The sequence below is a fragment of the Molothrus aeneus genome, chromosome 3 (genome assembly GCF_037042795.1).
Source record: "Molothrus aeneus isolate 106 chromosome 3, BPBGC_Maene_1.0, whole genome shotgun sequence".
Taxonomy (NCBI): Eukaryota; Metazoa; Chordata; class Aves; order Passeriformes; family Icteridae; genus Molothrus; species Molothrus aeneus.
In genome coordinates, this window is record NC_089648.1 from 35,392,835 (window position 1) to 35,404,606 (window position 11,772).

General features: G+C 45.6%; 1 protein-coding gene across 1 annotated transcript; it reads right to left on the reverse strand.

Annotated features, from left to right (window-relative positions):
- Positions 1-181: 181 nt before the first annotated feature.
- Positions 182-10,982, reverse strand: LOC136554600 (epoxide hydrolase 1-like). The gene is made up of 10 exons (XM_066546676.1): positions 10,876-10,982; positions 9,543-9,566; positions 8,426-8,639; positions 7,452-7,632; positions 6,422-6,652; positions 5,919-6,048; positions 5,385-5,599; positions 3,395-3,503; positions 2,936-3,055; positions 182-1,997 (listed from the first exon to the last, which is right to left on the reverse strand). The coding sequence occupies exons 1-10, from the start codon at positions 10,902-10,904 to the stop codon at positions 1,796-1,798; spliced, it is 1,455 nt and encodes a 484-aa protein (XP_066402773.1). The 5' UTR covers positions 10,905-10,982; the 3' UTR covers positions 182-1,795.
- Positions 10,983-11,772: the final 790 nt, after the last annotated feature.

Sequence of the window (11,772 nt, forward strand, 5' to 3'; positions counted from 1 at the left end):
ATCTCCTCCTGAGTTTTAATATCGCCGTTTTCTGACCCTGCCTTTGCCATGTTACCCATAGGCTGTCTTAGGTGAAGTTACTTCCTGCAAAATAACTCTGGGAGGAAATCCTGCAGTCCTTAAAAGGCTCCCCACAGCAGGAAAACCAGCGAGCAAAACCGGACCGGCACACAAAGGTAACATTGTTGCAGAAGAGGGATTTATTCCAGCTAGTAAAGAATAGGGCAGGATGAAGGCAGTTCCTCTGCAAAGGGCTGGAGCTGCCGGGGCTGCTGTGGAGATGGGCGGAGCCGCTTCCAGGGGCCCTCTGGCAACTCTACAAGCAACAGCCGCAGCTCCCGAAGCTGCCTCAGCTGCCGTGGTGTGCACCTCCTTTGAGTACTCAAGTGCTTGTCCATCTATTTGGTAAAATTACACTTTCCTATAACTCACTTTCTGTTCCTTAACACTCCAAAGTAAGCAACTGAAAGATCTTGTAACTAGTGCTGTCTTGGAGATGGAAAGAGACTGGTACTGTGGAGGCAGGGTAGCAATAAACAATTTCTTTTTTTTACTAATCTTTGCTGAACAGCCCTGACAATTGGTTAGATATAAGATTAAAAGTAAGCAGTTTCTTTGCTAACCTTCTTTAGAGAAAGTTAAAAGTGCTGCTGCAATAATGGAAGATTACTCTCACTCAAGGAAGAAACTTCGACTTAAACGTTTCTGAAATGCATAGAAATCAGGGGAATGTGATCAAGTTTAGCACTATTTTTACCTACCAAATTCGTGTTCTTAGTCAGACTGTATTACCTAGAGTCAGAACTTGAGTCTGTTCTTCTGGGCTGGTGTCTACTGCAGAACAGGACAGGGAGAAAAGCCCTGGGAGCAGTGTGTTAAACTAGATATCTGCTGGAATCAGTCAGCTGGGCTGTTATCTGTGCTGCAATGAGCTTTCAGTAGCTTGAAATAACTCCATCCCACTTGAAGAGAAAGGTGAGCCTACTTGGTAGTGAGGGTACTTGCTGTTACTAGTCAAAAATGCACAATGGGGTGGTTAAAAGTCCTTTGTGAAGAGGATGAAGGTTGAAGTAAACCTCTACACTTGGTGCATATTTTAACTTTGACCTTTTGGATGGAATGAGATGATACAAGTAGTAGGAACTTAATTTGGAATTTTTGAGCTTGGAGAACACTAGAGTGCCCTCTCTGCTGTAGTATCCATTAATATATGTTTAGAGTGTGCAGTAGCTGCTTCTTAAGCTCGTTCTAGGGGAAAAACTTGGGAGTGATGAAAGCTGCCTTACGTGCAGCTGCCCACTTGAATATGGAATCTCAGGCCTCTTGAAGGAAAAATATAACTTGAATGTAGGAGTGTTTGTGCTCAGGAGATCAAAACCTTTTATGCTTCCACCAAAGCTGCTTGTAACACATGTTTAAGAATGCAGGTGCCCAAGTGTTTAAAGAAGCTTTTAACAGAAGCCTTGGCCAGTTCCTTTCACCTCTCTTCCTCAGTTGAGTGCAATGTTACTGCAATAAACTGTTTACGTATTCTGTTATACTTGAACTATGAATGCAGCAATGATAGGGTGCTGGTAACTAAGGAACACAAGATGCTCTTTGGATTTTTGTTAAGTTTTTTTTCTTATGACAACATTACAAATTGATTTTAAAAATCAGGACTGTAATTATTATCAAAATAAAATGCTGGCTTCTATATGTGATTATTTTGAGCGATTAAACAAATCCAGTCTAAAGGTTCTGCCACTGGTAGAACCACTTGTTTCCATTCTATGCATATATTTCAACAGCACGCTCACAGCTGTTCCACTTTTCGGACAAACTGCATGATGTCTTGTGCCAGGAGCTTTGGTTCCTCAAAGGCAGCAAAATGCCCTCCACGTGGCATGTAAGTGTAAGTGACAATGTTCTTGTAGACATCCTTTGCCCAGACACGTGGTACATGTACAATCTCCTGAGGAAAAGCTGCAATCCCTGTGGGAACGTATACGCTAACCCTGGAAGACATAAGGTAATTGCTGAAACAAGTCTTGGGGGAAGTCTATAAAAACCTCTGTCTCTGGGAACACATTCACTGGACAAGTTTCCCCACTTTGTGCGGTGCACCCCCTGGTCTGCACTCCACTGAGGAGCTTCATTTCTATTCAGGTATCATTGAGTTTTAGAAGATGATATCTGTAGAGGTGCAAAGTAGAGCCAAGTTTGCACACAGGTTGATCTTGAAATGTTCCCCATCTTTAACTTTTGTAAGTGTTGTGCTACATGGCAAGATACCACACCTCCTTGAGAAATAAGCCAGCTCCTGTTTGCTTTAGAATATGATACCAGATGCATAATAAATGACTCTCTGGAGTGGAAAGGGGCTGGTTCAGTCCTCCAAGAAAAAGACTCCCCCACTTGTTCAGATGATCAGTTACTTGTCTGCTCAGCAACATTTTGTGGTCAGCCTCTCTTAGCATCATCTTAATGAACCAGCTGTCACAAGGTGCTGGGTTTCAAGTACTGCTCAAGTTGCTACCCCAGGTTTGTGCTTAACTCTTGTAGTTCTTAGCTTATTCTGCAGCAAGCAGTAGCCTTCCTAATTCAGTTTGTACTTCTCTCTTAGGTGTGCCCATGATCTTCTGTTTTGTTTTCACTGAACTGGGCTACAAGTCACATTTGTTTGGTGAATAAGTATACAGACTTGTATTTTGAACACACAAGACTTTGCTTGGTGCTTTAAGTCTTTTGCATTGTCTTGGCTGCAAGCTACCTTGTGTGCATTATAGGTTCAAAAGAAAAGTGACCCTTAACTATATTTATCAAAAGCAAGTAAGAATTTGGACTTTCATTTTTCTCAGAATTAAATGTGCTGTTGTAAGTGATCTAACTGTTGATACAGGCAAATGTTTCAACCTCATTTGCAAATTTGCCTTGCAACTTGCCACATAATTACCTGTTATGAATTCTTGGGTCCTTGGAAAAGTTTTCCTTGTAGTATCGCATTGAGGACACAATGGAGGATGTCACCCAATAAATCATCACATTGGTCAAAAGCTCATCAAGAGAGTATTTGCTGTTGAGAGAGAGAGGATGAAATTTAACTGGAAGCTGTTCCTCAGTGCTCTATGCTGGGCTCATGCCCTGAAGAACTGCTGTCCCTCTTAATCTCCACTTATTTTCAAGCAGCAGATTAGCTGGCACCTGTGTGTTTAGAGCAAAGCCCCCTGGTGTTGAAGCAGTAGTGTGCAGGCAGTCTGCCCTAAGTTTAAACTAGTGCTTGTCATGTCAGCCTTTCTTCCCTAAATTTCAGCTTTGACAGGCTAGTATCTTACCTGTATCCTCATATTAGTTCCCACCAGTCATTCTTTTAATGAGACTTCTCACAAAATAACATCATAACCTAACATCTTACCTTTCCAAGCCTCCATCATCTTTATGCAGAAATGATTTGTCTGTCCAGGTTGAGAATTTCTCCATAATATATGCAGCAAGCCCCACTGGGGAGTCATTCAGTCCACAACCTAAGTGAGGAGAAGAGCTGTTGTAGTTGCCTGGCATTGCAATACTTCAGTGCAAGTTAAACTAGACTTTCATGAAGAGTTCAGAGTTTTCTAGAGAATTCAGTAGAGAGTCTGTATTTATCTATCCCTTATAGTACTTTATTTGTGATAAATTCCCTGCAGAGGAATTCTGGCTGTATCTGAGGGCACTAAAATTCAGATAATTCCTATACAAAAGAAGCTGGGAGTTAGGGAAGTTCCATTGGCTTCTTGGTGATGTGTGGCAGAAGGAGCAAAATCAGATGTAAAGAGATGGCAGTCTGAAAAGAAATTTCAGATAAAATATTTGGGAGCATTATCCTGCTTAGGATGGTATGTATTCTGATTCTAAAATATATTTATGAAACAGGGCTAACAAGAATACATCAGATTCAGAACATCACGAATATAATGGATTCTGTGTTTTTGCTTTTCATTTTTTTTTTTTTAGAGTTTGCAAAATTGCCTTAATCTTTGATCCAGCTGATTTTTGAGAGCACTACCCTTGACTCATGGAATCTCTCATATGGGAGCAGCCAAACTTGAACCCACTTAAACTCCTTTGAGCTTTGTTGATATCAGTTTTTATTGGCTGATTTTATTAACCAGTCACTTATAAACCAAAGCTTGGATAACTGTCAGTTTTACATCTAATTATTAACTTATTCATAGAGAAGTTAGGATCTTCTTAAAGGGTACAGATGTCAGCACAGATTTTTGTGATTCTCTCCCTGCCCTGGAACTTGTGGATTTATTCCTGTGCTTGGATTCTCATGTTGACTAGTTTTAATTCTTTTCTTAAGGCAGTTCAATTTCTTAAGAATTCTGGGGAAGGAGCCTCCACAAAATATTATTATAAATTACTTATATAAGTTAGTGGATCTACAGCTGTTTGATTCTGCCAAAGCTGAGTCTTGAAGCTTATTTCCCTATGATATTATCCCCTGTAAATCAATTCTCCTTGTTTAAAAAATTCTGTCAGATTTCTGATCAGAGAGAGACTAAACATACTAATGTTCTTTTTTTTTTTTTTTTTTTTTTTTTTTTTTTTTTTTGTGAATCCCTTTACTTTTTGGCCCTTAAAAACACCCAAGCAACCAGAAACACCACCACCACAACAACTCCCTCCCACTTGGTATATTGTTTATCTCCTTTTATTTCTTGGGGTTTGCAATCACTTCAAGCAATAGTCTAGGCATTCTTTGATGTTCCTGTTTGAGCTGCTTCTCCTTTGGTGAATTGCTGGGATGGGGGACTGTTTGCTCTCTGATGTCCAAATCTGACACCAGCCTGAGACAGCTCTGCTGTCTTTCCTGATGAGAGATGACTTCAATAAAGCAATACCCCAGAATCCTCTCTAGTGGGGACTGATGCAAAGAGTTCCTCTTAGCATTATGAAATAGCCGTATCTTTCTTCACAGTCCTTATCCACTGGCCCCAGGACGTCAGCATTCTGGCTTTTCAGGTGTTTGAGCTTTGTCTACCTTTTTGAAACTTTCACATTGCACCTCTTTGCTTGTGATATTTTTCTTGTTTTTAGCCCCATTTACTTCTCAAAGCTTCAATTTCAGAACCCTGTGTTTTACTTTTGAAGGACTCTATGGAAATGGGCTCATTCTCAAGGAAAGTGGTGTGCTATTTAAAAGACCTTGAAAAGATATACTTGAAATCTCCATCTTTTTTTGAGTGGTTTCTTTTAGCTTCATTTTATACAGTTCTCATCCCCATAAACTCATTACTGCCATGAGTCTTGCACTCAAGTCACCAGAAGTCATTGCTTCTCAAATTTGGCTGCCCTTTGTTTTCATGTACCACAGGTGATTAGTGTAGCATGTTCACAGGGATACAGAGAAGGTACGTTACCTGCAGTGTCTGGTTTGGTGGCTTGGATGTGTAAGTATCCAGACTCTCGTAGGACATCATATACATTTTTCTGCATGAAAGGGTAGAAACGTCGAGCATCTTCCCTGCTGAAGCCTACAAGCCACGGTACATAAGCCCCAAGCATTGTACGAATCATCTTTCCCAAACCTTGTGTGGTGATGAAAACAAGATTCAGATGAAGCCCTTTCACAGACCTAAAAGTAAGTTAAGGAATAGAGGGTTAAATCAAGCAATTTTCTGTCTCCAAGTTTTCTAGAAAATAAGTCTGACTGCAGCTGTGAGATAAACACTGGACTGCATCAAATACACAAAGCCCTTCAGATTAATCATGATTTTAAAAAAAAATCAGTACAAAGCATATGAATGCAATTGAATATACAGGATGGGGTTGTCCCTGAAGGAAACAGCAGAAGAGAATGAGAAGCAGGGCAAACAGAAGGTAGGACTATGGAGCCAGAAGGTAGGGTAGGAATTGGAGGCAGCTTTTCTGCACTGATTTCCTTTGCTACTTACTGTGGCAGCATCTGGGCCATGTTAGTGGTAATGCGAGATCCCCAGTCCCCTCCCTGTAGGTAGTATTCCTTGAAGCCCAATCTGTTCATCAGCTTATGGAATATCCGAGCAGTTGCTATGGAGTCAAACTCTATAGGTAAAGGGAAACACAGGAGAACTGTTGGTCCTAGTGTTCCTCCCCTGGCCAAAGACTGTGACCTGACTGAGGCATGTGTGTGTGGGTCTGTGGGAAGGGACAGTGTGCAATGCTGCTCTGCCTCACTCCTTGGAAAGAAAGTGAACACAAGATGAAAGGAATTCAGTGGAAAACAAAATCAGACCTGACTTCCAGTTACCATTGTGTTGCAAATCTCCACAGCCAGCCCCAGAGCCTCAGCCACATGGGCCTTAGTGAAGAGCCAGGCATTTGCACTACAAACTGCAGTGCCCAGGGCTGCCTGGGATAGTTGAGGTGTTTGTTACTCCAAAAACTGCAATTCCAACAGAGCCTTTTCATTGCTTACCTTTCTGGTGAGAGGCCTCTGAGAAAGCATATCCTGGGATGGAGGGGCAGATGACCTCAAACACCACATCACCCTCATTCAGGCCGTGCTTGGCTGGCTCCGTGAGCAGAGGGATGATCTTGTAGAACTCATAGAAGGAGCCAGGCCAGCCGTGGACCATCAGCAGAGGTCGAACAGCTTGACCATGAGGAACATAGGATGGCTTCACATGGATAAAATGGATATCAATCCCTGCCACACATCCAAGAAAGAAAAATTAAAGCTCTGGGACCAGTTTCTGCTCGGTATTCTGTAGAAGGAGGGAGGCAAAACTGTAAGTGGCATATAGAGCAGAAGTTCCACAATCAGCCTGCTGCAAGACGGTACCTGGCTGAAAGGGGATGCCTGGCATAGTATTGGTTGTCTTATTTTTTACATACACACAGAGATATTGACCCCAGCCACAGATATTGGGGTCACTGGAGATTAGCATCCATCTCCTGAGAAACTGGACTCACAGTATATAAGTAAGAACTGCACTTGAATGCACAGCACAATGGGGGTAAGATACATGCAAAAACATTACAGTAATTAAAGGTGAAACATGAAAAAGGGCATGATAGAAGCCTAACATAGAGATCAATTATGTAAAGTCTTTCTACCCTAATCTAGAGATAATTTATGTAAGGTCTGGCTAAGCTTACCTGGCTAAACTACTGTGTGGTGGGGAGGGATATTCCAGCCTCAGTCTGGCTAAATTTCACAGTTTTCAAAGGTGGCTTCAAGGCAATCACCGAAGAGCATGTCATTGTTAGTTAGCATGGGTTAGCCAGATGAATCCCATCTTGAAGCAGACCTAATCTTATTCCCACTGTGTAATGAACTTAATCCCTATAAGGTTATTAATAATAGAGCCTCCACTAGTTGTATTTCACTTGTATCACGAAGCTGTTATGCATAGGTTATCTCAAATATCATCACTTTTTACATCTCCCCCGTCTTGCTGTGCATTTCCAAGTGAGACCCATTCAAGGCACAGAGGCCCCCTCACCTTCAATGGTGGTGTGGAAGTGGGGGTATTTGTTCAGCACTTCCACTTGCTTGCGCCAGTCAAACTGATTCCTCCAGTAGTCCACCACCTTCCGCAGGTAGCTGGAGTTGAAGCCGTAGTGGAAGGCAGCTCCTTCCACGTGTGGTGTGAAGCGGAACCGATCCAGGCGCTGGTGCAGATCCTGTGGAAGGGAGCCCTTCTTGCCAGGCTGGCCAGCTGATGCCATGTGCCCTATGCCAGGGCAGGCACAGACAGGCTCTCCTGGCTCTGCTGGCTTTTGTATTGCTCTCTGGGACACCACAAGCCCTCCTGCAGAAGTGCCATACTCTAATTGACCATCTGAATTGTTTGTATGTGGAATACAATTTTCTACAGGTTACAAGTTCCCCATGGGCACCCAGGAGAACTGGGTCTTACTCTTGGCTTGCTGCTAACTCACTTCAGGGTTTTTGGTGCTATGAGCTTGGCAGCACTGCTGGCTGGGAGAATAAGAATCTCACCTTGAGCTGCTGGCTGCTGCTTGGTGAGATAGAGACAAGCATGCAGGGATGGAGGAGCTATGACTCAGTCAAGACACCATCCCTCTTCAGCCTTACAGCCCTTTCCTCTGTGGAAGCCCCTCAGTCCTGCCCTACTGGTGCCACTGCTGTCCCAATGCCCTCCTTCCCTGCTCCACCATCCACAGACCCACTGTGAAGTCGGCTGCTCAAAGCATGGCCTTTCTGCAGGAGAAGCCCCAGCTTGCACAGAGGGGCTGCTGTCTCAGAAAGTCTTTAGGGGACATTGCAATGTACCAGAGCTCAAATCCCCTTTGTAAAGAATGGTGAGCCAGAGCATCACCTAATGGAGCTGGGCAGCTGCCCTGGCACATGGAAGTGCCCTGCTGTCAGCCCCAAGGCATCACCTTGAGGCAGTGGGGTGGGTGATGGACTGCCTCCCCTTTCTGCCCCTCCTTCTCCCCCAGGCAGCTGTACCTCGATTTCTTTGTCAGATGTTTCAATCTTGAAGGGACGGATGCTTGTGTCTTCTTTCCCTTTGGGGGGCCTTTCTCCAGCGCCCCACCACCCGTCACCCATGTCAATAGTCTTGATCTTGCGTCCAGATCTGAGCCAGTAGAGCAGCATCCCTCCAACCCCCAGGGCGGCCACAGGGACCAGGACTGCATTCTTCTGAGAGTAGTCAAAAGGCCTGGGGAGGCACAAAATTGGTTGTGCTCAACAACAGCAGTGTCAAAGGCACTTTTGCTGAGGCTTGGTTGCACATCCATAGGGGCTGAGCAGGGACAAAAGCCTCCAAATCCCAGGCAGTCAGCAGCGATTGGTTATTTCTGTTATTTTTGAAGATCACAAGTAAGATTTGGGGCAGGGTTCTATCTACCAAGGCTTCTTAGGGGTCTCAAGTCCTTGCTGATCAGGACTTGCTGATTACAAGTCCACTTTGTCCCTTTCCTTGTGAACCAGGATGCCCAGGGGGACAAAGTTCAATAGGATATGGGCCAAGCTACTTGGAGGCAGGTGCTGCAGTGAATGAGACAGTAACAGCTGGACTTTTATTACTGGACAGTAACAGTCCAGTAATAAAAACTGATTTTGTAGATTCCCAGAGTGGGCTGAGAAGCAGGAGGAGAAACAAAAGTCTTCAGCTGCTGAAGAAAGCTAGATGCGCTGGACATGCTCCTCTTGCCAGTGCTTCGTACACAGCTGCCCTACAGAGTCAATCATCTCTTAGGGCAATCCTGGCTCTCCCCCCTAGCTCTCAAGTAAGGAGTGTCTGCTGGTGCTCCTGTTTCTGTTCTGAACAGCAAGATGCCACACTTGAGGTGTGGGAGCCAAGCTGCCAGAGCTGGAGTTGACAGACATGCAGTCCTAAATGTAGTGTACCTTCCTACCCCTCTGACTTGTGTTTCAAGTTCCCCAGCTTCCCTTGGGGATTAGTAGAGGTGTTGGGGGCTCCTGCAGGGGGCTGCAAGGGGGCTGTGAGTGAAGATTTTGTTGTTGTTGTCATCCAGAGTACAGAAGAGATGACACTGTGCCCCAGTCAGGGCTGTATCCAAAAGAGGAGACTGCAGCATAGAACAGCTATTCCACTCACCTGATCCGGGACATGATGCTCTCCCTATAAAAAAGGAAAAACCAGAAAGATCTTTACAGTCTGATAGTGTTGTCATATTCCAACCCTTCTGTATGGTGCAAAAAATGCCCCCTGCCAGCACCACTCATTTCCTAGGGATGTGATCACAAGCTCTTCAGCCACCTGGCAACATCTGCCATTATTTTTTGTACTCTTTGGATAGGATAGGCAGAGAGGGGCTCACAAAGCACTGCCTCTGTACAAAGAGACAGTGTTTTTGGGCTGTGCTTTAGCTAGATAATTTGTTGCCATAATATTCCCTCCTTCAGCACAACTTAGATGAAAGGCAGTAAACAGCTGCATTGGTGTCCTTGCAGTGTTTCATCCTGTGAGCAGCTGTGTAACTTCGGCCAAGAAAATCCTTTACTTTGACTGCTGTGTTGCAATAGGTGCACAGCCTCAGCAGGGCAATTCCGAGCTCCAGGGCTGGTCTGCTCCCAGCCACGTGGTGCTGATCGTGCTGCAGGGCTGGCACCAGCAGATGCTTGTGGACCCTTCCCTGTCCAGAGTTTAAGGAGCTGCTGTACCTTTGACACTTCTAGCTACTCCTGACTGGATATCAAGCCTTTAGGTCTCCCCTGTCTGCTAGGAAAAGAAAGTATCCTCCTTGGTTCACTAAGCCTAGCAGCTTCTGGTACAAAAGCACAATCTAAAATCTAGCAACAATAGAAGCAAGTCTTGTTACTCTGCCTTGTGGAAGGCAGCTACATTAGGGAGTTCTTTGGTACAATAATTATAGTACTTTGAGAAAAAAAACCAAAACAAATGCCAAAAAGGAAAAAGACTTGCTAATTCATGAAAAACCAACTTCACTCAGTGTTTGTTATCCCCTAGAATTGTTTCCCTCTGCTGTCTGAAGTGCAGAACCTGGAGCCTGTACTGGATATCTCAGTAACCTCCAAGGCAATTTGCTCACACTTGCTGAAACAGCCTATGCTTGGTTTTTTTTCCCCTTAAATCACTTCCAGGCATGGAAGACCAGGGCTCCTAAGAACAAACAGCTTATGCAACAGGTAGGAGTATCCCCCTGCACTTACATCCGGGAGGTCGGTGAGCAGAGGTGTGAGAGCAGCTATCAAGGCAGCAGCACTAAACCCCGCTCTAACAAAGCCAGCTGCCAGAAGCAGCTCTCTGACACAAACAAGGCTCAGTGGATCAGCACCTTCTCCGCACTCGAGCTCAGGAGACCTCAGCTCCTGCTCCCACTCTCCCACGACCCTCCCGGGGCTTTCACGCAGCCCCGGGCGCGGGGAGCCCAGTCTGGATCCCTGCTCCCGTGCCGAGGAGATCTCACCATGCGTTTGGAAGGCTCTCCCGCCACATGTCTGCTGCTCCCTGCCTGGCCGCTGCTCCGACACACTCCCAGCTTCTCCTCTCCGGCTTTCTCTTCCGCAGTGACGTTTTCTCGGGGACAACGCAACCACATCGTCCCTCAGTGCCACCTATGGCCCGAGTGTGCAGCTGCAAACCGAGCTCCGTCCAGGCCGAGCCCTGCATGCAGCAGGAACAGCCCTGAGTGCCCCAGTGCCGCTGGATGCCGAACACACCGAGAGCGGCCCTGCCGAGGCTGTCCTGAGCTCCTCGGCTCGGGCTGCGGCAGCACCGCATCCCCACGGCAAGGCCAGCTGGGTTATACCGCCCGTACAGAGCCCTGCGGCGGGATCTACAGCCAGCAGCCTGAGGGAAGGATTCTTCACTCTCCCCAGCGCTACTGAGACCACACCTGGATTGCCACAGCCACTTCTGGCCTTGCTGGTTGAAGACGGACTGGAGAGGGCCCAGCTTTGGGGGTGCAGGGCCACCAAACTGCTGGCTGGGCCATGTGGTGTATGAGGAAGGTGAAGAAGCATCTTCATCCTGGAGAGGAAAGAGTAAAGGGTGGGATCTTATTGCTGTCTACAGTTAACCAGTGAAAAGCTGAGGGAAAATGGACCCAGACTCATCCCGGAGAAGCAGCAAGTGAAGGATAAAAGGCAAGAACCCAAATTGTAACAAGAGAAGTTAAGGTTAGATATGAGGAGAAATTAGTCCTCCACCGAGGTATTCAGATGCTGAGACATGGCTCCAGAGAGGATGTGGGATTTTCACCCTTGGGGGCATTCTAAATTTGACAGGAACAAGGCACTGAGCAGTCTGACAGAGCTGAACCTGTTCTGAGCAGGTGTTGGCATGAGCTCACCTCCAGGTGGCC